Source organism: Scleropages formosus, chromosome 1 (genome assembly GCF_900964775.1).
Source record: "Scleropages formosus chromosome 1, fSclFor1.1, whole genome shotgun sequence".
NCBI classification, from domain to species: domain Eukaryota; kingdom Metazoa; phylum Chordata; class Actinopteri; order Osteoglossiformes; family Osteoglossidae; genus Scleropages; species Scleropages formosus.
The window spans coordinates 51056505-51080561 of NC_041806.1; the positions used below are offsets into that span (position 1 = coordinate 51056505).

A 24057-nucleotide genomic window follows, 5' to 3' on the forward strand; every position below is an offset into this window, starting at 1 on the left:
GGCACTAATCATGTCTGCTCTTGTTAGGTCTCATCTTACTGCTTAGTTGGGAAACCAGCAGGGGTGACAAGGTGATCTGAGCTCTTCTCGCATTCTTCTCCCACACCAGCTTCTGGAGTTTTATTTCTCCTCTTTTGTTTGTCTTCTGCCCCCCCCAAGTGGTGATTATTTGTCTGTGGGGGGCGCAGTGGGGCAGTGGGTTTGACCGGGTCCTGCTCTCTGGTGGGTCTGGGGTTTGGGTCCTGCATGAGGTGCCTTGTGACAGACTGGCGTCCCGTCCTGGGTGTGTCCTCTCCCGGGTGTGTCCCCTCCCTCCCCCTGCCCTACGCCCCGGGTTGCCGGGTTAGGCTCCGGCTCGCCGCGACCCAGCTCGGGACAAGCAGTTTCAGCCAATGCGTGTGTATTTGTCTCTGCTTTTTTATAGTATTATTTCACACTTTGGTTAGACCTACATGTTAATGGTACAATTCCAACGGGGCTAGTCTACGGTATGTACAGAACCTGTGCTTTTCACAAGACATCCAACATCGAAAGTCCTCCGGTTATGAGTCTTGGTCAGAGTGTGGTGGAATGAGCTCCCTGTCCCCCTCAGAGCTGCTGAATCCCCTTCAGCATTCAGTGGTATGACACAGACAACCTAAGCGCTCCATCTGTTGTAGGATGTGCTTAATGTCACATTGGAGAAAAGTGTCTATCAAATGCAGAAATGTAATAAAAACCATATAAATATATGAAATATATACATTATATTTCTTCATGGATCTTGCAGTCATAGCAATGAATTGTTCTGTTCAAACACTATCTTACTTTGACAAAATAACTGTTCAGTTCAGCACAGACATAAGGGACAAAAACAGCAGCGGCATCATTGAAAAGTTGCATTTATTGCATTTACATGACATTAAAAACTTAACACCATGAATTAAAATATCAAGATGTCATATTGCTCTTACAGAGACGAAATTAATAGAAAACAAAAACAAACTTGAATAAATAGTATTTAGTCCTTTAAATATGCTTTTATTTATACAGAGAAAGTAACACATTTTAAATGTTAATCTTTGAATTTCGTTCATTAGAAAAGCATTTCTATTTATATTTTTTCCTGAAAGGTTTAGTTTTTCTTTTTAATAAAAATAAAACTCGCAGTCTTAGCAATGTAAAGCCTGAGATCAAGCTGAAAGGTCAAGCAGAGTCTGCATTGGTTTCCTTCTTCGTACTGCAGCCTGGAAACACATGGCGAAACATGCAATTCCACCAACCCAAAGGTTGACGAAAAATAAATAACGATTTCAGAGAACAAAACAATTGAACTTGTTCTGTTTGGGGGGTGGGGGTAAAAACGTGGACTAATGTACATTCTCTGAGAGGGGACTGAGAAATCCAGACAAACCTGGAAGGATGAAACAGCGCGGAGCGCGTTACGGTCCAGTCGACCGCAAGACACAGCATACAGCAGCCTCCCCCAACCCCCCGGACTGTCACTCGGTGCACCGGGTCGCCGTGGTCCAGTTTACGGAAGAGTGCGCGCGTCGCTCTATTGACTCAAAAGGCCACGTCCGAGTCCCAGCAGAGCTGCATCTGTCCCCCCCCCCCCCGATGGACTGACAATGAGGCAAAGGGTGGACATCTGGACAGGCGAACTTAACGTACCGCCGAGCGAAAGTCCGACCTTGAACGGCTTGATGAGTCCAACATGGAAGACCGTGTGAGACATGCAGTCTGCGCAAAGGCAGTTGTGTTTCCTCCAAAAGAGTCGGCGTTTCCGGCGTAACTCCTGAACCAGGCGCTCGTTTTCCACAGTGTCAGTCCACTCCGACCCGCTCAGGGTCACCCGGCACTGACCGCTCTTGTGCCGTCCTGCGATTCAAAGTGCTTCAAATGGAAGGGAACTCAGGAACGGAGGCTCTGTCCTCCCGAGAAGGTCTTTTCCTGGAAACCTCCAATGCTGTAACTGTGTCCTACTGGCACCGGACATGGTGCGTCACAGAGCTAAGGACAGGGAACCCCTTTGGGGGCTTTAACTTAGCTCTCTCTCTCTCTCTCTCTCTCTCTCTCTCTCTCTCTCTCTCTCTCTCTCTCTCTCTCTCTCTCTCTCTCTCTCTCTCTCTCTCTCTCTCTCTCTCTCTCTCTCTCTCTCTCTCTCTCTCTCTCTCTCTCTCTCTCTCTCTCTCTCTCTCTCTCTCTCTCTGGTCGGTAGACGAGAACCACTGGGTGGTCTCTCAGGGGTTTGCTGTGCTCCATATTAAGAATGAGGTAATAAGCAAATTTTGCCTTATAAAAAAAAAAAAAAAAAAAAAAAATCAATAAAAGATGAGTAATATACAATTTTGTGAGGTGAAACGGTACGGTGACAATCGAAACGTTGCAAATTAATGAGATGAAGGAGTTTTTCCGCGTTTAACACGTCCCTATTTCATAAACGTGACTTTTTGAAGAACCCGAGACGCCACCTTTCACGTGGTACCTGGCCGACCATCGGGAGCTGGTCCTAGTACCTTAGACCGGAGGATTGTGAATGGACACGGGGTGATGAGATGTGGACGAAGGTTCCCGTGGTTACCGAAAGGGTGAGAGTTACGGAGCGGGGAGTGGTTGCGGTCACCTGACCGGGTGATGCAAAGAGAGGGGGGTTCATGGAACGGCCGAGGTACGTCGCGCTAAGAGGTCAGCGGACGTTGCCCGGGAGTCTGAGACATCCAACAGCACAGTCGCCTTGACGTGATCCCCAGACGCCGAGACGGAAGTGCGACGCAAAATCTTGAGTTTCACATTCGATTCCAGATGACGAACACAAGCAGGAGGTGAGTGTGGTCTGCAGCTCTCAGTTTGCAGCAAGATCATTAAAAAAATAAATAAATAATCAATAAATAAAATAATTTCCAATGGCCGCGGAATCCAGGCAGGACGACCGGAGTTTGGAGTCAATACTGGGAAGCACAGAATGCAAAGCAGGTCAATCCGGAGTGACCAGGTCACCTGAAGCGCAGGTCTTTGGAAAGTGGGAAGCAACTCATGCAAATATGGGAAGAACATGCAAATTCTGCATGAAAGAGAAAGATGGGTGGGGGGGGGCGGGGGTTGCTGGATATGATCCTGGAAGATCAAACGTGAACCAAAAAATGATTTTTCATTCTCATGCTGACATTTATATTGACTCTTGTCATTTTCCTATCTTGTGGTTATTAAAGTCCGGGACATGTCCACACGAGGTCCTCCATCTCCCGTGTCCAACAACGAGCAAAAACGGAGAGAGAAGCTTCCAGAAGACGGCTTCAGAGCCGTGCTGTTGAAGCGCACAAGAAAAGAACACTTTGTAGAAGAAGAAGAGGGGGGGATAAAATGTAATCGAAATCCATTTTCATATTTCCATAATTTCATCCAAACTTTCCTTAATTAAAGCCCCCCCCCCGCCGAGGTTAATGCCGAGCGGTCGGGACACGTGGGCCACGGCGCTTCCTGGGCCGAGCGGTCGGGCTCGCGCGGTCACACTCCGGTCCGGTCGCTGTAGAACGGCGTGACGTGGAACATGTAGCAGTGGGTGCACACGCGAACGGGCTTCACCTGGCCGTAGCGCGGCAGCGGGGCAGAGTGGGAGGAGCAGCGGGAGCAGAAGATCTGGAACAACATACGCAAACCCAGTACAATAAGGTACTGAATATAAATATACGTCATATCAAGTAATGTAAGAATGCAAATACATTCCAACAAAATAACATTAACATATAAATAATAATTAAGTGGTAAATAAGGGAGCCTGGTGACACTTTGGGAATCGAATAGTTAACTAGAGAGAATTATTAAAAGGCAGCAGGGGGCGTAGAGGTTGAAGCCACTGCCTTCCATGTGAATGACCCAGGTTCGAGCCCCACCTCCTGCTGTAGTTCTCTTGATAAAGGTACTTACCCTGAATTGATACAGTAAAAAAAAAAAAAAAAAAAAAAAAAATACTGAGCTGTATGTAAATGAGTAGCAGCAGCTTAATCCTATAAATCGCTCTGGAGAGAATAATCAGCAAAATGAATAAAACAAAGAATTCTAGTAATAATTCCAAAGAATGACGAACCAGTCAAATTGTTGAACACAAACGAACTGATTTATTTCTGCTGAATGAACAGGTGGATTAATTTTTAGTTAAATTAAAAAGGAAAAAGTTATTTTGCGTACGCCTGGCATTAGGACGCGCCCGTCCATTATCCCAACTTCTCCGTCCATAAACGCAGCAACGTTTAACGTGAAACGTAACGACCGCGTGTCCCGACCGAACTGGTCCCAGCAGATGAACCTGCAAACTGCAAAGAGTCGTGCGTGCAGGGACGCAGGAAGGACCCCCCCCATAAGAAGCGATGCAAAGAGTATGCGGTTGTTCGCCTTACGAACGAATTTTCAGGAACAAATTAGCTAAGGTGCCGCAGGACACGTTCATCCGAGCGCCTCCACTGAAACGAGGGCCAGATGTCCACACCTAAATACGTTTAAATTGAAAATACACGTTTATGAACAGTGCCTCCACTTTTATTTAAAGAGCTGCGAAAAGTCAATAAACGCTGTAGCTACTTCAGTAGAAATTATTCGAACAACACGATACAGACAGTCCCCGAGCTACGATGGTCCGACTTACGATTTTTCGACTTCACGATGGTGCGATGGCGATACGCGTTCAGCAGAAACCGTACTTCGAATTTCGAATTTTGATTTTTTTCCCCGGGCAAGCGATATGCGGGGCGATACTGCCTCGTGATGCTGGGCGGCGGCAGTTGCTACAGATACCCCTCCCCCCGTGCCTGCGTTGTGTTTCGTGAATCCATCGTATCTACGAAACGCCCATCTGTGTCTCCCGCTACTGGTGGGAAGAAGATCGGGAGAGAAATTACTGTTGAGGAGAAACTCAAGATAATTGCCCAGCATGACGGCGACAAGCCCGTAATGGCCATCGCACCTGAACTTGGACTTTCGCAATCGCCGACCTCGACCGTCTTAAAGGATAAGAAGCGATGGTGTTCGGTAGATTAGGTCTATTAAGCGCATTTGCGACTTGCGATGGGTTTCGTGGAACAGGCTTCCTTCAACGGTCGTAAATCGGGGAGCATCCGTAAATGTTAAATAAGCACCGGACGTGGAAAATTATAAGCGACCGAAAATATTTGAGAACAATGTGCAGGTTCGGCCGTAGACACGGTCATCGATGAAAACGTCCTTACGTCGAGCGCGGTCCCGAAAAAAAACGGTAAGTTGAAAGTGCGCCGCCGCTGACCGCGCATGACGTTAACCGCACGACGACCGTACTCGTACCAGCGTCTCCATGCAGGGGCTCACCTTGCCGCAGCTCCTGCAGTGGTGCTTCCTGCGGATCACGGTAAAGGGGGCTTTGCACGTGGTGCAGCAGCTGCAGGCCTCGTCCGGCACCCAGACCGGGAGATCTGCAGGGCCACAGATTCCTCTTTTACTCTCTCATACACACACACACACACACACACACACACACACACACACACACACACTCACTAGACCTGAGGTGCGAGAGACATCTGCTGGTTGTTGACAATAAAATCAGCCCCTGAAATAAATAATTCGTTTTCCACGGCAGGAAGGATTTACAGTTATCATTTGCTTTATTTCCTTATTTTTCAAAGTGATGTACGGTGTTCGGCTACTTACACTGATTTACCCGTCGACACAGCAGGGCCACTGTTACTCTGTTAATTCAGGTAAATACCTCGCTCAAGGGCACGACAGCAGGAGGCGATCGGGTCACAACTCAGCACCCACTTCCCCAAGCGTCTGATCTCGGACCTTTGACCCCGGGTCCTCCGGAGTAAAGAACACGGGCCACGTGACCATTTTTGACTCGGGCCAGCAAGCGGCGTAATGGTCTTCCACCGCCGGTCTTTATGGATCCGGGTTCGAATCCCACCTCCTGCTGTCATACCCTCCACGAAGGTACTGACCCAGAGCCGATATAGTAAAAATCTCCCTGCTGTGTAAATGAGTACATTTTTACCGTATCGGTAAACTCGCCAACCCTGAGGTACGAGACGAGAGTCACAGCCGGACTGGGGAGCCGAGAGGCGGTCGGTGCTCTCACCTTCAAACTGTCCATCGCGGGCCTTGGCCGCCAGTTCGCTGGAGGACACCGTCTCCTGGCACAGGGTGCAGTCGTCGAGGACGGCACGCCGCAGTCCGGGGGCTGCTGGGAGGACACACGCTGTCGGTACACCCCCCCCATACAGCAGGAAACCATTACGAACCGTACCGATTTACGTTTACGTTTAAAGATCCGCCCGACACGTTTCTCCAAAACGACTCCCAGCGTTAAGCTATTTACGCCGATTTACCGATGTATGCGGCAAAGTAATGGCACCTGCCGCCTTCGCTAGTCCTCAGTCTCCGCTCAATAGTAACAGAGACTGAAAGAGCAAAGTAGCAACATTTACTGTAGGAAAAAGTATTCACCCCCCATCCTCACTGTCTGCCTGCTCCCAACACTGAATTTTACCTTTTCGTTACTTACATTGACATGTATTCATGTAGCTGACACTTTTCTCCAAAACAACTTACGCCGTTTGCCCACCTACAGTTATTCACCCCTTTATACAGCTGGGTAATTTTAGAGTAAGTACCTTGCTCAAGGGTACTACAGCTGAAGGTGCAGATCAAACCTGCAACCTTTGCATCTAAAGAGAGAAGCCCTCACCACTACGCTACCCGCTGTTCCTACTTCCAATCCTCTATGAATAGTCCCTGAAACAGATTTGTTTTTAATTTTAATTTTTTTTCCAGTCCGACATAAGCACATGTGCAGCGATCGGGTGCCCACATATAAACGCCTCCAACGTTAGATCGACCCGATTAACACATATCCCTCCCACTCGCTGTCCGTCTGGATCCAGAATTTAACGGCGTACATAAGTCAACATATATATGTTTTTAAATCATAATTAAACTGTGTAAGTGCACAATGGAACACGGGGAACGATAATAATGAGCCTGCGCTACAGACAGTCCCTGCTGTACGTTGCGTGGAGACGCGTCACTCCTAATTTGTGACCATATCTCAGCAGAAGTTATGCTTGGACGGGACCCGCAAAAGCTTACGGCTGGGGTGATGTGTATTTTAGCAGAAAATCTAAAATTGAGCCAACAACAATGTAAAAAATTACACTTTCAGTGTTATATATTTAATAGAATTAGTTTTTATGTACTGTACATACCCAGTATATATAGTATTTTACAGTATCTATATGCATATAAAATGTATATATGTTTGTATATGCAGTTGACCCTTGACCAACGCGAGGGTTAGGGGCGCCGACCCCCGTGCAGTTGAAAATCCACGTATAACTCCTGAGTCCCGAGAAACTTAACTACTAATAGCCTACTTTTGAGCGGAAGCCTTACCCATTACATAAACAGTCAATTAACACTGGTTTTGTATTTGTATTATATACGGTATTCATACAATAAAGTAAGTAGAGAAAAGAAAATGTTAAGAGACTCATAAGGAAGAGAAAATACATTTACAGTATATACTGTACTGTATTTATCGATAAGTTTACGTTGTCTGTTTACGAGATGGATCATCTGTCTGTCTGTCAGTACCTACATCAATATTGTCTTATATGATACAAAACACTGTACATGTTATATGTATTACCTGTATATTTTATGGTAGAAAATGATAAAATAGACTAGCTACATATAGTTTATGCATTCGTGACATACATAACTTTTTCTTAATTTTTTTTCGATATTTCTAGGCTACGCCGTTCATCTGCGAGCTTTTTCAAATTGTGGCAAATCTCCAAAATATTTTCCAATATATTCCTAGAAAAAAATCGATGTATAAGTGGACCCGCACAGTTCAAACCCGTGTTGTTTAAGGGTCAACTCTACTGTGTGTGTGTATATATATATATACACACACACGTATTACCTGTAGGCCCAACTATTTCAGGATAATACCTCCCTCCCCAAGCAAAAACATGACAGATTACAGTCTTATTTGTCACATCCATCCACAGTCCAGCGTTTTCCATTATGTTCAGGGGAAAAGCAGCTCCACTACATGCCACCCCGTCTATATTATATATTATAGACTACGTAGAGCAGGGACTGTCTGCATATCTAAATTCAGGCTGGAAAACTGCGCTCGTCTGCCATCGTGGACGGTACTTTTCTTCGGCTTGTCCGTCTCATCGAGCTCCGGCTTTGTTGCCATGACTTCAAACAGTGTCTTCAAGATGCTACGAAGGTCGCTGGCGTAATTGCTCTGCAACTGGTCAGCAACACCTGGATGGGGGTGAGGGGGAATAAAAAAAAAAAAAAAAATTTAAGGTAATGGGTGTGTACATGATGCTGGGATGTGTCTTGGTGATGCAGAAGTAAAACAACTTTAAATATTTAATGCAACATTATATTAGTGATGATATATCATCATTATGAAGCAGTGATGCTAAACTGCCCTCATCAAAGGTACTAGAGAAGCAGGTGGGATTCGAACCTTGGACTTCTGGGTCCAAAGGCAACAGTTCTAGCTACTACACCACCTGCTGCCCACAGACACACCGTAATGTTTTACGTGGAACCTTTATTGTCAAATGAAAAAGGAAGAGCACTCTCTCCCTCTCTGTAGCTGTGTGTTTAGCTGTGACAGCCAACAGTTAAAGCGTAGAAACGCTGCACGGAAATACAGAGCTGGACATGTACCTGAGATGCAAACAAAGAGGCGGTGAATGAGATCGCTGCTGCCATGGAAACGAGAGCGAATCTTTTCCCGAGCTGCCATCTTGGCCGCCTGCATGGCAAGTTGGATCTCTTGGTGTTCCGGGTCCTCCGACGTACCGGAGCTGGGGGTCAGGCTGCCGACTGAGCTGCAACACACGTGGCAGCGGGAGTGAGCCTTACCCAGACCTGGACATGCAATCACGCCCTGCTGGTATTACAGCCTGTGAGCGAGAGAGCGGTACTCTCCTGGCAGGGCGGGTGCTGAATTAATGGACAGCGACCCCCGTCCTTTCCCCTCCCTCACTGCCTCAGAGGTGTGATGAAGACCAGCTGCTGCAGATTCAGGGTTAACCGGCACACGCTTTAAAGGCAGCTGGTCTGCGGACCGAGGGAGCGACCGATGGAGCAGGGAGGGGGCGTTTCATTCGGTGGACTGCTGTCCTGCTCCTAGATCCTGCCCACGCGGTCGTCTCCGGTCCACAACCGAGCACAAGTCCCCTAACCTTCAGGAGGCTTAGTAAGGTGTACCCCTCTACGGGTCTCGTTGCACCTTTAACATTTACGCATTTCTTACCGCTGGCTACACCACTAGAAACTATACACTTACTAACAACATTTTTCAAAGTTCTTCGTTATGCCAATTTTCGCATTGATTATGATCAAAGTTCACTGACTACCAAAAATAGCACTAGTTCTTCTAGAGTGTCAGTTTCAGTTTGATACTTTCCAGCCACTGGAAGATTCTAGAAGGTACCAGAACGTTCGAGAAAATACCAGAACGTTGTAGAAAGCATCGGATCCTGAAAGGTACTGGAATATTCGGTGCTTCGAAGCCGGTGCCAAAATTTGCCAAAAATTTCCCCGTTTCGAGAAAGTGGAGTATTTTTCTAAAGACTGACGTATAGTAGGAACTAATGCCGAAAGTATGATTCATGTCACAAAACGGATTGGAAAATGCAGAAACACACACCCTTTCTGAACCGCTTGTCCCATACAGGGTCGCGGGGAACCGGAGCCTACCCGGCAACTCAGGGCGTAAGGCCGGAGGGGACACACCCAGGACGGGACGCCAGGCCGTCGCAAGGCACCCCAAGCGGGACTCGAACCCCAGACCCACCGGAGAGCAGGACCCGGTCCAACCCACTGCGCCACCGCGCCCCCCATGCAGAAAAACAACATAAGAAAATTGTTACATTGTGTAATTTACAGAAAGAGTGACTGGTGAGGGACAACAGCGAGGGGCTGGACATGGGGAAGGTCTGGGAGCAGTTTAGGGTAAATACCTTACTCCAGGTACTACAGCAGGAGGTAGGATTTGAACAGCAGCTCTGCTTGAAAGGTGGGAGCTCTAACCGCTGCGCCACCTGCTGCTCTTAGATATGCTTACCAAGCATCCAAAGGTAGTGTGTGATCACTTAAAGGACTGCACCCCCTGCCACATCATATCTGTAGTGAAAGGCAGGTCACCAGCGTACCCAACGTGGAGGTGAGGGTCCAGCTAAATGGTCGCCCAGGGCAGCTGAGGGACCGGCGGTCCTCTCGGAGCGATCAAAAGTGCAGCCGTGCAGTTACCTGGGCGTACACGTGCTTCTCGGGCTACACGTGGTGACCAACACACTGTCACAGTCACTTCTAGAGGTGGAGGAGAGCAGCTGGGAGTCTGGAGAACTGAAGAACACAAGAGGAACGGAAGTGGAGATGAAGCTGTATTGGCTGTACGAGAGAATTATAGCTAATCGAACGTGGGGGGAGGGGGGGGGGGGGAGATTTATACAACGCCGCTGACATTAATTAAGGGCATCAGAAACTCCTCTACGTGCCATCATTCCCCGAAACGTCCACGTCTTCCCCCGCCAGACAGGATCTGCTTGGATCCAGCTGTTCCACGACGCGGCACAATCAGCAAACGTGAATCTCTAAGCAGTTCTTCATGTGACGCAAACACACATTTAAAACTCTTTACATTTATTTATTTCGCTCACACTTTTCTCCAAAGCGACTTTTAATGTGACGCTGCTTACAGTGACTTACCCATTTATAGAGCTGGGCATGAGGACAATGCAGGGTAAGTACCTTACTCAAGGGTACAAGAGCGAGGGGTGGGATTCAAGCCTGGACCCTTTGAGTTCAAGATGGTACCTTCAACTACTACGCCCCCTGCTGCCCCTTCCACCCAATTCCTACGCGATAAGGTACAGTAAGAGTCAACAGTCTGGACACCTGCTTCAAGTCACACTTGCCTGGGCAAAAAAATAAATACCGGATGTCTGAGGAGTCGATCATTTGAACCGATGAGTCTAAACTGTAAAATATTGACGATTGTGAAAAAGCAACCTCGATAATTTGGGTCTTGGTGTTATTTAAATTAAAAAGAGGTGGCAGCAGATGGTGATGGTCAGAGTAGCTGCCCTCCACTCGAAGGATGCCAGCTTGAGTCCCACATCCTGCTCTAGTTGACCTTCCCCATCTCAAGTCCCCCACTGCTGTCCCTCAACAGTCTCCGTTTCTGTAAATGGCACAAGTAAAAGCACAAGTTTCACACACCACGAATTTGTCCTCAGTCCTCCTCCCTGGGAGGGGGGACTTGGTGTTTCACAGTGAAGTAACTGACGTATTAGTTACACATTTACAGTCCATTTCTAAAAGAGCCCAGATGACCCAGATTGGAATCCCACCTCCTACTGTAGTGCCCTTGCTCAAGGTACCCTGAATCGATATGGTAAAAAGTAGCCAGCTGTATAAACGGATAGACTGGAGTAAATTCGCAGCTTAACATTGTAAATCACTCTGGAGAAATTAATAAATGTAAACAAGGACGACATTCATTTCCTGAATCGTACTCAAAAGCCAAGAAACACAAAGGTGCTCACGAACTCCGGTTATTTGGCGCCCCGCAGAACAGCTTCTTAACAAGGAGTCTCAACTCCGCTCTAGGCTCATTCATCTGCAGCCAGTGCGGTACGTGGACGTCCGGAGGCACCGTCAGGAAACCCCGTAGAAGAAAACGCAACGACCATCCAGCATCTCGGAAGCCGGCGTGGTCCTTCCTGCGTCCCAGACGCCCATCGTCATGGGGGACCCGCTCGGGCTTACCTGGATCCGCTGCCAGTCCTGCCGCCCTCCTCTTCCTCCCTCCCTGCCCTGCCAGACCCCGTTCTTTCCGACTCCATCCTCCGCTTCTGTCTCTGTCCCTCCGTTCTCCTCTGGTGGCTGCAGGACCCCGAGTCCCCCGTCTGCAGGCCTCTGTCTCCGGGGGCCACCGGTACCGAGCCCGAGATCAGGCACTTCTGGCAGGGCCCCTTGGGGCCCGGTCTCTCCCCGCTTGCCGGGCTGCTCTGCGGCGAACCGGCCAATCCGGCCCTCTTGACGGCCAGATCCTTGCTGGGCACTAGGCAGCCCGAGGCGTGGACCACGGGGCCCGGGGGGAGGCCGAGGCCCTTGCCCTTGTCCTTGTCCTTGTCCTTGTCGACGCAGGGCTCCACGGAGTCCTCGCAGCTCCCGCAGCACACGCACGAGTTGAGCAAGCAGTGTGAAGCAACCAGGCCCCCCAGCCTGTGGTGCGGGCCGGGGGCAGGCGAGGGGCCGGGGCAGGGATCCCCGTCGTGCGGCAGGAACGCGTCGGCCGCTCCCTCCCTCACCGGGTTCGGGCAGTTTGGGTTGAAAATGACCGTCGAGGAGAGCTTCATGCCCCCCGTGCGGTGGGCGATCAGCTCCGCCGTCTCCACGTCCGCGCCGGAGTCCCAGCCGTTGATGTAGGCGGGGGGTTCGGCGGTGCCGGCCGCCGGGGGCTTCGGAGCGGACTGACCGCGGTTTTTACCCTGCTGCGGGGCCGGTTCCGCCGCGCCGTCCCCGGACCAGCTGTTGTGGAGCGAGCCCGGCCTGGGAGCGTGGCGCGCAGGATGCGGTTCGCCTCCCCACGTGGCGAGCTGGGACTGTTCCATCCGCGAGAGCGACTCCCCCATTCCATCCAGGTCCTCCATGAAGAACACGCGGCCGTCCTCCTCCTGCTCGGACCGCCCCGACGCGAGCCTCCAGCCAGCGCCGGGAACTTTGCAGGGCGATGCCTCCTTGCTGGAGCTGCCCGAAGCCCTGCTGTGGTGAGCCGGCGACTGTCCCTGGCTAGGGGGAGACAGAAGGGAGGACATCTCGTCCCCGACCCGGTGCACCATGATGCTGAGCTGCTCGAGCTCCTGCTCGTCGTACTGCATGGAGCAAGCGAGCTCTTCCTCGGGATCCTCCCCCAGCACCGAGCTCAGCCAGAAATCCTCGTCGTCCTGTTCCTGGGGAGACAGGCATTGTGACACCTTGTCTCCATCCTCCTCACCAGCGGAGGGTTTCAGGGACGTGTCGGCGGAGGACACGGAAACCGGAGGCTGCGACACCACCAGCTCGTCATCTTGGCAGACGCAGAGGCTGCGCTCCAGCGTCTGGAGTTCCTGTTCCGTAAGGGTCTGCAGGAGGTCTCTGTGGGGATATTGAAGTCCCCCGTGAGGCAGACAGGTGACACACACACACACACACACACACACACACACACACAACTCTGTAACTGTGTTTTTGAGAGAAACTGGTGGCTCTAAATTTAACTTGCTGCCTAACTCTGTGTGTGTGTGTGCGCATTTGTGAGATGGTCTAGCACCCCATCCAGGTGAACAGGTGGGACGGAGGCTGAGAACTCAGCGAGCGAAGTACCGGATCTTCCGCAGCAGCGAACGGAAAGGTTGGAAGAGCTCGGACATGTCCTCCGGCTTGCGGCCCAGGTTTATCGGCCCCTCGGAGTAAACCACCAGGCCGCTGCGGGGGTGGGGGGTGGGGGCGCAGAACATTCCACACACATTCAGTTTTGTACATTCAGTCGCGTAAAAGTTACTTGATTATTATTCGTCTGACGTACATTCCAGAGATTGCGAAAGACTGTGCGGGAGCATTCCCAGTAAAGTACTCCCTTTCGATAGGTACGCCAATACCTCGCATGTACCCTAACGCAGCGCGACTCCTCATGGATGCGACATATTTGGAACTACGAGGCGGCGGCGACTCACCACACGATGGCTAGTCTGGGAATGGTAAACATCAGAGCGGGTTCGTAGTCGTCGATCATGTCCTGCGTCAGGTAGCCCAGCTTGAGCGCCCTGGGAAAGCATCGGGGAAGGAACTCGTCATCGAACCGCCGCCGTCACGTTCACACCGTAAATTCACATATTCACGGCGACACGGTAAGGACGGTACAAGGTCGCCTTCACGACCACGACCGCACCCGCGTGCTTTCCGTTCTTATCCGAAGTCGTTCGGAGGGATCAACTCGGCCCTTCTCCCGCAAGTCAGCTAACTCAGGGCCCTCGGGTCACTTGAGGTCACGTCTCAAACACCGATAGCCCACGTACGTATTTACCGCGCCTCGGAAAACAACCGCTCGGAGGGTGACGTGCAACTCGTCGGATCCTCACCTCTCTACTGTCTCGCAGAAGAGAACAATCACCTCCTGTTGGACATAGTACTCCTTGGGGGACTTCACTGGCACCATGGCTGACACGTAGCTGAGAAACAACCGACAGCACAGTGTACGATCAGTCACACGACATTCGTTAAAAAATAAAATAAATAAAAATAATCACGAGACCATGCAGGCGGCGCTTGACTTACGACGCCGTCCTACAAACCTTTTTGTTATTTTCATTATTTTTTTATTACTTCATTATATTTCATTTCATTTTTACCATAATAAAATGTATATGTTATTTTTAGTTGTAACGTCTAACGCCGAGCGCTCCACCTGTTGTACGAGAACATCGACCGCTCGCCACATTTCCTAATTGCGTGGCTCTCGGTCAGCGCGTCCGTCAGAAAAGTGCATTTTATTTCGGAAACTTTTCACATTCGATTCCTTTCAAGCTACTTTTTAATTTGCGGCAGCTAGCAAGCAAAATCGCGAGTGCTCTGTGAACCAACGACTGATGTTAAATTGAAAATTAAAGCGAAATTAAAGTGTAAAAAAAAATTAGAAAAATTAAAATAATTACTTATTGTAAATAAGTAGTTATTTCAATTTCAATAACGAAAAAATATAGCTACGTTGTATTATACAATGTAGCATCATGGTTCAACATACCCTTAGGGGTCACGTAGTACGGCATGAGGGGATTTTCAACTAACAAAGTCAAGTCGTAAGTTGAGGACCACCTGTACAAGGACTCCACCCTAATAAAACAAATTATTTAATGCAGCCAACAAAAAACAAAACAGCTAGTAAACACAGTCGGCTCCATTTATCCATGCTTTTCTTTAAACTTAAAGGTTAATCCACCTACAACTTTTTACCCATTTACACACTTTATTTTTTCAACGGGCAGTTTTGGGTAAGTACCTTGTTCAAGAGCACTACAGCTATAGGTGAGTCTCGAACCAGCAACGTTTGGGTTACATTTACATTTAGCTGCCGCTTTTCTTCAAAGCGACTTACAGTGTTAAGGTTACAAATATTTACCCATTTATACAGCTGGGTAATTTTTTTTTTTTTTGTTTTCTTGGAGCAATTTTAGGGTAAGTACCTTGCTCAAGGGTACTACAGCCAGAGATGGAACCTGTGACCTTTGGGTTCAAAGGGAGCAGCTCTAACCACATCTCTCCAGCTGTTCACTCCAGGTTCCGCACATCTCACGCACGGATCCTTTCGCATCACACACCCCTCCGGTTGCACAATCCCCACATCACAAACGCCACGCTCTCGAACCCGTGTTACATACGTCAGGAGCCCCACTCCCTATTCCCACCCCGGTCCCACCTGAGCTCAAACTCTGCGAAGAGGCTGTCAAAGTGGCGCAGGGCGTCACACATGCGGTCAGTGTACAGGTTGAGGTCGCGCAGCGCCTGGTCCCGGATGATGTTGCGCACCTCCTCCAGGCTCCGCGTCAGCTCCTTGGCCAGGGGCCGCATGGCCATGCTCTCCACCTCCCGGTTCATGATGATGGAACCAGCGGCCAGGCACTGCAGGGGGGGAGGGGGCGACCACCCACCCACCACACACCTTAGTTCAAAAGTTCAAGGATCAACTCATTATTTTCCACCAATGACCCACTGTATCCACTGTGGCTTTTGTATCCATTTACGCGTCTCGCAATTATGCAAATTATTCCCATATTGTGTAGAGTCAGGGTTGGTTATAGAAAGCGAGACTGAACTGTTAATCCCCCAAAATGCACTGTGGTTTGTGTGTCCGTACTGTTTTTAAACAAGCCAGACTCCGCCGAAGTCCACCATGAACTCACTGCGGAAGGCGGAACATTCCAGCAGCATCAGTGTAATCATAACCGCAGAGAGAGAGAGAGAGAGAGAGAGAGAGAGAGAGAATGTGACCCCCCCCCCCCCCCCGGGTGTGGAGTACTGCATACAGTACGCAAGGGGTAACGCCTTTCGTTTCGGATCAATCGCACACTACACTAATATTCTTTACCGCGGTAACAGCCACCCTTTATACTGTATTAATACTCCAAAACTACAGTAACCTTCCATACTGTATTCATACTCCAAACCATATTAATACTCTATACTGCAGTGATATTCAAAAATGTTGCAAGTCTAAAGCGTATCGTACTCTACACTGTATAATATAGTAATACTCTGTATTAATATTGTACGTTGTGGTAATACTCAACTGTAGTAACACTCTATACTGTATTCATACTTTCAAACAACAGGTGACAGCTGTCATTCTGGGGATTCTAGAGGCCACTGCTGACTGGTCCGGATGCCTCCGCACCCTCTCGCCTAAACACGCGGCAGCGCGTTCCACCGGACCAGTGCCCACCGCGTGGGGGTGTGGGGTCGCTGTACCTCGGCCCCAAACCACAGCTGTCCCGCCAGGTTGTCGTGCCTGATCTCTTCGGGAAACTTCACGCAGAAGTCTCTGTTGGCTCGGTCGTCCGGGATACATTCATCCATGATCTGGTTGATGATACTCAGCACGTTGTCCTGCGGGGCACGGTGAAACGGGAGCGGAGAGGTGAGCGCGAGCGGTCCGCACAGACCCCACGTTACGGTGAACGTTGGACAAGAACAGTTATGGAAACGTTACACCATCGGCGCCCCCGTGCAGCAATGCTCCTTCCTCACTCTAGTGTTTACACGGCGTAAAAAGCGTACAGTAACGCGTCATAACGCCCATCACAGCAGCATCTCAGTTCATCAATGAAATGCTGGGGGCTCATTCACAGTCTCCTTCCGTATGGCGGCGTCTCCAGCGGAGACTGGCTGGAGGTACAAAATGACGCGAACAAAGAAGACGCCTTGAATAAAAAAAACCCCTGTGGGTGAAATCTGCTCTGGGTGGTGATTAAAGAAGGACCCAATTACATACTGTGTCGCAGACGCTGCACTCCACATTTTTTATTTTTAACAAAATCATATTTAAAGAATCGAAGCGCTTATGCTAATAAAGGCAGAGGATTAAGGATGGTGGGGGGGGGGGAGACTGTCTTTCCTGAGCCTCACAGCTGTTGGAAACACAGTGGGTGGTTTGCAGCCGCCGGCTGTCAGGGTGCGACACTTAAGGCCGGCGACGCCTTCAATTAACCCCCGGCTTGCATCGCGGTAAAATCTGACCTTTTGACAACTTTTATCTATCATAAATATGGTTTCTTTCATCTCATCCCCATGAGGCTCCATGAGACCCTCCACACCAGGCATCCAAACACACGACATTAATGATCACCAGCGAATTTACCTGTTTTATTCATTAGGCATCATCTCCCTCTTTCATTGCTTTGTAAACGACTGTGATGGGCCGCCAGTTTTGGCCAGGAACAGCAAAAATAGAAAGGTGTCTCGAACACAAGCCAAGGGTCAGGTCTGCAAGCGATCACATGACTGCGCTTCAAAGAGCCCTACAATTAGGCAAGCGGAAGCTTCCGGAACAAGACCGTTTCGGTACGAGTGAAAACAAATGAACCAGTTAATGGAAATATCCGAAATGTAGCGTGTGACTTTTTTTCTGTAGATATCATCCAGAAGCACTGATTCGTGCCATATCGGAATGCTCCATATTACATCATCCAACGCATCATCTCAACGAGCAACCCGAAAACGTAAAAGGGCATCTTGATTTACTGAGATTCACACTGAGCAATCTCTAATAAACATTGTCAAAACTAGTAAGGTACCATATCTTAAAACGCTTTGAAGATGGTGCCATGAATAAGTAACATACAATCCGTGCGCACGGTAAAGTACCATTCCTTGCAGGGAAGCGTGTGGCCGTATCTCAGCGATATGGGCACAGCGATGGAAATAACAGCTCGGTTAAACAAACGGGAGTAGTTGCATTAAGTTAGTTTGTAGCTGTCAGTGGTATATTAATGTCCGTTCAAGTCCGATAATGGATTATTGCAAGCGCTTCACATATTGATAAGCGGTCCTGCTTGAGCGGAAAAGCTGCAGGTCACCACGGTATCTGCGACACTGAGCCGCAGGTAAGCAGAAGAGAATTTACAACTATTCGACTGAGTCCAATCAGATTTATTTTTACAGAGCGCTCTACGCAGCGGAATGGCACGGAGCGCTGAACAAGTGTGCTGTAAATGATCCGATATGAGTCATAACAGACAGTTATACCTACACACCCATCTGTACGTAGAGTAAGGCAGCTGGCAGTTGAGGAGAGGAAAACAAAAACTTCCAATGTTGCCAAGAAAGGGGAAAACGTAAAACTCTGGGGGTCCAAAAACCAGGGGGCGACATTCTACATGGTGACAGCAGACCTGTGTCTGATACAAAATGATCATTACAACTAGATGGCAGATGCAAGCGAACCTGGCAGGAGCGGAACTGGTTGACGAGCAGGGTGCAGCGCTGAGGGTCCTTCCTGCCATCCAAGCTGTCCAGCTCTGCCGCCACCTGGTTCAGCTCCTCGTCTGCATAGTAGAACTGTGCCAGGAGCTGGGGGTCTGACCTCTGGGGGAACAGGGCAAACAGCAGGGGTCACAAAACGGTCCCGAACACACCAAAAATTAACAGGTATGACATACGAACACGGTGAGAAATTACTTCACTAATATTTACGGGTCCGGAACTGCCAGGAAATAACCTCACCATATCATTTACATCCACAACTACACGTGCCTTATTGCGTGCTGATATTTCAAGCATCTTGTGAAAAAACACATTTTTACAAGAAAAATTAAATTAACTTTATGCATTATTTGATATCCACTCCGAAGAAGGTCACAGTTGAATGAATGTCACAACGGCTGATGGAAGCCACACCAATACGGGGCAGGAATAACCAAAAACATACATTTATGGAAGGACATGGAGGAAAATGGACCAAAGGATTGTGGGAAAGCTGCTATTGACTTCATATCTTTTTGTCCTTTAAGTTAAAAAAAAAAAAAGAAAGGCTTAAAATTACAAACTGGTCAAGCTGCCTGGGTTTATATACAGAATTATAGAAAGAAAAGGACAAAAAAAATATATGAGGCACAGAAAGCAAAGTGATGCAATATTGACCTGTATTTAGAAATAGAAGTTTTGAACAAAGATAGATTCCAGTGATTACACCCAAATATTTATTTTTTACAGTTCACTACCAGCTGAAACAGGAAGAGCGTAATACATTTAATCTTTTCTTACATGATTTTCTCCAGAGCAGCAATGTTAGGCTGTTTACAACTATTCACCCATCTGTGTAACAGGATGCTTTTACTGGTGCAATTTAGAATAAGTACCTTAGCCAAGGATACTGCTGCTGGAGGCTGGATTTGAACCTACAACCTTTAGATCCAAAGGCAACAGCTCGAACTGCAACACTATCAGCATCTTTCTGGGGCAAAATGGTGTTTTAGCGTAATGACTCCACAGGAAGCTGTTCCCCTCTGTCCGCTGGGAAACAGCTAAATGGGTTTATGAGGTCAAATTATTTCTTCTTCATCATCATCATCATAAAAGAAAAGGAATAACAAACCTGAAAGAAATCACTAGAACAGAGAACCGAATGCATGAATGCACGGGGCTGCATGGAAACCCCTCTGATCAAATCCAAGAAGAACAACAGAAGCCAAGTTGCCGACTGAAGGCACTAAACACGGTTCCTAAAGCGAAGATAAATAAATAAAAACCCACTTTCACCACGGTGACCAGTGCAGAAAATACCTGGCCAGCGACAGAAACAGAAATGGAAAGAAAAATGAGCAATCCTAGCGTTCCAAGATCAGACGAGAAAATATGAAAGCAACATTTTGCATCCTATTATTACACTACCTCAACACACTTCCATTACCCAACTACATTTAGCTGATGTGACTTACAATGTTAGTGTTAAAATTACAATTACTTACGCATTCAAACAGATGGGTAATTTTACTGGAGCAATTTAGGGTAAGTACCTCGGTCAGGGGTACTACAGCTGGAGGCAGGACTAGAACCCATGACCTTTGGATCCAAAAGCAGTACCTCTAACCACTAGCTGTCCCCATAATTACTGTAAGGCAAGGCTTTCCTTTGCCTTTTCAACTTTTTCGGCATTTTCTGAAAACTTCTCTCGCTTCATAGCACATTATTACAATCTTTATCACCAGCGAAAATAAAAAGGCAAAATTTCTGAGAATTGCTTATGAGCTGGTAGGTATCTGATGACTGATGCAAACAGGAGAAGCCACCCGCACTGTGTGTGTGCGCGGGGGGGGGGGGGGGTTTACTCTGCACACCACACCAAGGTGCATATTTTCAAGTGAGACATCTGATCTCCTACAGAATTCCTCATAAGTGAGAGTTGACAGCTCGCTATGCGAATTTCGGGGTACAAATTGCTGCACATCTGCTTGTAACCCAGAGCTGTTGTAAAAGGAGCCGTCGCTGTCAGAGCGGAAAAGCTGAGCAAACATTACATAAGGAGTTCTTAACCCTCATTTGGACTTTGCCATTGCAGGTTTTGCCAAGTCACCGTGTTGTTCCAGTCTGCAGCCTTTTTCACAGGGAACATTCCGGACTTTTGGTAACGCCACTGTATGCGGAAAGACTGATTTTTTTCACAGTTGTATTTACAAAGTGGCCAGTAACCTGAATGCTTTGAAGAGGAGACACAGAATCAAAACTTCCCACTTCGTGTTACATCTCTGAACTGTATGTGTTGTTCTATCAATTCTATTTATTCATTTACTTATTCAAGCCAGTTTTGGAGGAGAAACAACTGTTATGGAGGCAGCAGGTAGGTGAGCTGGTGGTGAGAGTCGTCCCCTCAAAGGACCCAGGTTCGAATCCAAAAACCTGCTGCGGAAACATGAACTGCTCCATTAAAAATATACCTAGCTTTATATATGGGTAAATAATTGTAAGTACCTTAGTATAAAAGCTAGAATTTTAAGCCACCCTTAAGAAAAACATGAGCTAAATGAATAACTCATAATAATCTTAACGGTTAAACAGGTAATAAAATTATTTCTAATTAATTGTACAGTATTGAAATATATTCATTGATTCCATAAATGGAACGAACTTTATTCCCTAATTCCAATTTTAAAGCACCGATTGCTGGGAAAGGAAAAGGAAAGAGTTAATTGACATATCAGCAAATACGTTTCTAACTGTTTGTCACCGGATATTTTTAGTACATTTTAAAGCCACGTTTTTAACCCACATCCAAATGTGACGAAACGGCCACCAGACCCCACACGAATGTGTCATTGTCGCAGCAGGTGTGCAATCAATGGACTCGGGTCCGAACCGGGGCCCGAACGCAGGCTGCCAACGGGCCCCGGCGGGACACTTTCACTCTTGACACACGTGTGTTCACAGGGGGTGGGGGTACATGTGTCCCCGCTCGTGTGCAAAAGGCGTCACTCCGAGTCTGGATGGGACAAAAGGCGCTGTCAGTGCCCCCCCAGCATCATTACAACCTCCCACGGAGACCCTGTCACTCCGATCCGGGGGGTTGGGGTTGAGGTTGGGGGGGGGGGCGGAAGGGCTTCGTCTGAATACCCTGAAGTGACGTCCACCGTGACAAGCCTGGCTGCGCCGTGGAATTATTTGTCGCGCGCCTCCCACTGCTAGAACCTGCGCGAGGCCTCGGACCGGGGACCGGGGACCGGCCTGTGGGCAACGGCGACGGCGTCCACAGTGGCCACGTTCACGATGCGCATCCCCGCGTGGGCTGGCAGCGCCCGCAAATAAACACGAACGCAAAATCTGTACCGTCAAGTGGAAGACTCTAGGCGATCGACCCCCGGCGGAGCGCAGCCGGGAACGGGCCTATTTATAGCGTCGATGCCACAATGTTCCCTTTGAGTCGTTCAGAGGCCGCTGCTGTCACTCTGTGGCACGAGCGCCGCCGCCGGTGCGCGTTCACCGGAGCGCTCGCTCACCTTGCTTGCGCCGTCACGATGGCGGCGCGGACCGCACGCGCGCCGGCAGGCAGCTTTGTTCGAACGGGCACGCGGACGTGCTGTACCTTGGGCTTGTAGAGCCACTTTCTGAAGCGGTTCATCATGAGCTGCCTTCGCTTCGGCTGCCTCGCCCTCCTCCCTCCTCCGCCGCCGCCGCCGCCGGCCTTCCTCGCGCGCACTTCGCCTGGGTCCAGGTGCTCTTCCCCTCCGTCTCGGGAATAAAAGATGCTCCTCGATGCTGGCGCGAGAATCGGCGGAATTCCAGCGCCGGGGCAAACGGATCCCGAAGGTACGAGCAAGAAATGACTCGCTGCGCTCGCGATCACACTGGTTTATCGGTTTGCTGTTTGACAGCTTTACAGGTTGGCTGGTGTGTGACGTCACAGCCGCCTGCGCTCCGTGTCTCCGTCGGACGGAACGGCCGAGTTATCCGAGCTGCTCACGCCCACTCCGGCCACAAACCCGCCCCCTGATCTGTCTGCACCAATGGGAGACCTGACCGCGTTCGAGTGACAAGTCAATCGACTAATTAAGTTGATCACCGTCCTTGATTTCCGTACACTGCTCCTGGTGCGTGCATAGTATCATAATGCAAAATGAAGTAATTTGTGTGACTGATTCCTCGGAAGGCTGCGCGGCGGAGCGCGTGGAGATTCTGAACAATGTCAATGTGGGAATGAAAAGCAGAGAGAGCCGGCTGGCGCGTCCAGGGGGTGTTGGATCGGTGCGGGGAAAGATAATTAAGAAACTCTTGGCCCGATGGATGGCGCTGCTCCAGACTCTTGTTTGTTGCCCCTGACGACACAAAGCGCGTGTAACATGTCAACACAGAAAGAAAAAGAGAAGAAGCGAATAAAGTCCGTGATTTTCCCGCCACAGACACTTCGGATCTCTGCACCGGCTAAATCCCAAAGATGCAAACTTCCGAAGGCAGCGACATAGGTTAAGTTACAGAGAGGATTGTTTTTATTGCTCCTCTTTACTGTTCGTGTTATTAAAGTAATTTGACCGTTTTGCGGATTTGTTCCCTCGCTTCCCTCTTCCAGGTTGGATCATGAAGCGCATATTATAATAATATTTAAAATAAAAAGTATTGAATTATTATAATAGAAAATATTGTGATTTATAATTATATGTAATTTTAATATTATAATACGTGAAATATTTAATATCACTCATTTTCCATATTCCTCTGCAGTGATTTCGATGAATGTTCAGATAATCGATAAAGAAAATCAATAAAGGGAATGGTCTCACTGACTCTCATTCTCATTTACATTTTCATTTGTAATCAACACGGCAACAAATGAAATGTACAAATAAATATTAATGAAATTAATACCTATATTCAGGCAAAATATTTAACTGCACTACAGTCTTAATTGGATCGTGACAATAAGTGCTACAGGTCCTGGCTCATCAATTCAAATGTATTTTAATATTATACTTAATTGTTTCATATTTTGCTCATCATCACAACAAATATTACTGTATATATAATATTGGCTGTGATGGTGGAGTATAATATAAAAGATATCTACCTATTCAACTACTGTAAATATATTAATATTTTGTATTGTATAGATTATCCATGAGTGCATGCTATTTGATTTTAAAACCATAAACCAAAAAAAATGCAGGAACATCAGGTTGTTACAGGCAGCGTAAATATTACAGGTGTCAGGTGTGGGAGACAGTATAGGAGGAGTGTAACCTCCTTGTGTAAAACAGGGTAAAATTAGAGGCTTTAGGTGTGGTCATCTGAATTTCAGGCTTCTGTTCGGGTCTGGGGTTCGCCTCCCGCTTGGGGTGCCTTGTGGTGGCCCGTCCTGGGTGTGTCCCCTCCCCCTCCAGCCTTGCGCCCTGTGTTGCCGGGTTAGGCTGTGGTTTGCTGCGACCCCGCGTGGGACAGGCGGTTGTAGACATTGTGTGCGTGTGTGTGCGCATGTGTGATAGGAAACGT

General features: G+C 48.4%; 1 protein-coding gene across 6 annotated transcripts; it reads right to left on the minus strand.

The window, feature by feature from the left end:
- Positions 1-2294: 2294 nt before the first annotated feature.
- On the minus strand, positions 2295-22749 carry zfyve28 (zinc finger, FYVE domain containing 28). 6 transcript variants are annotated; one of them, XM_029248924.1, is made up of 14 exons: positions 22160-22749; positions 18529-18669; positions 16555-16692; positions 15506-15708; positions 14172-14261; positions 13767-13856; positions 13417-13518; positions 11818-13188; positions 10297-10392; positions 8707-8870; positions 8173-8289; positions 6086-6187; positions 5317-5420; positions 2295-3618 (listed from the first exon to the last, which is right to left on the minus strand). In XM_029248924.1, exons 1-14 carry the CDS (start codon positions 22196-22198, stop codon positions 3487-3489), a joined length of 2889 nt encoding a protein of 962 aa, XP_029104757.1. In that variant the 5' UTR covers positions 22199-22749; the 3' UTR covers positions 2295-3486. The 6 variants fall into 6 exon arrangements, with proteins under 6 accessions (XP_029104757.1, XP_029104729.1, XP_029104714.1 ...); XM_029248896.1 differs by having other exon boundaries at positions 6086-6190; XM_029248881.1 differs by having other exon boundaries at positions 6086-6205.
- Between the last annotated feature and the right edge of the window lie 1308 nt (positions 22750-24057).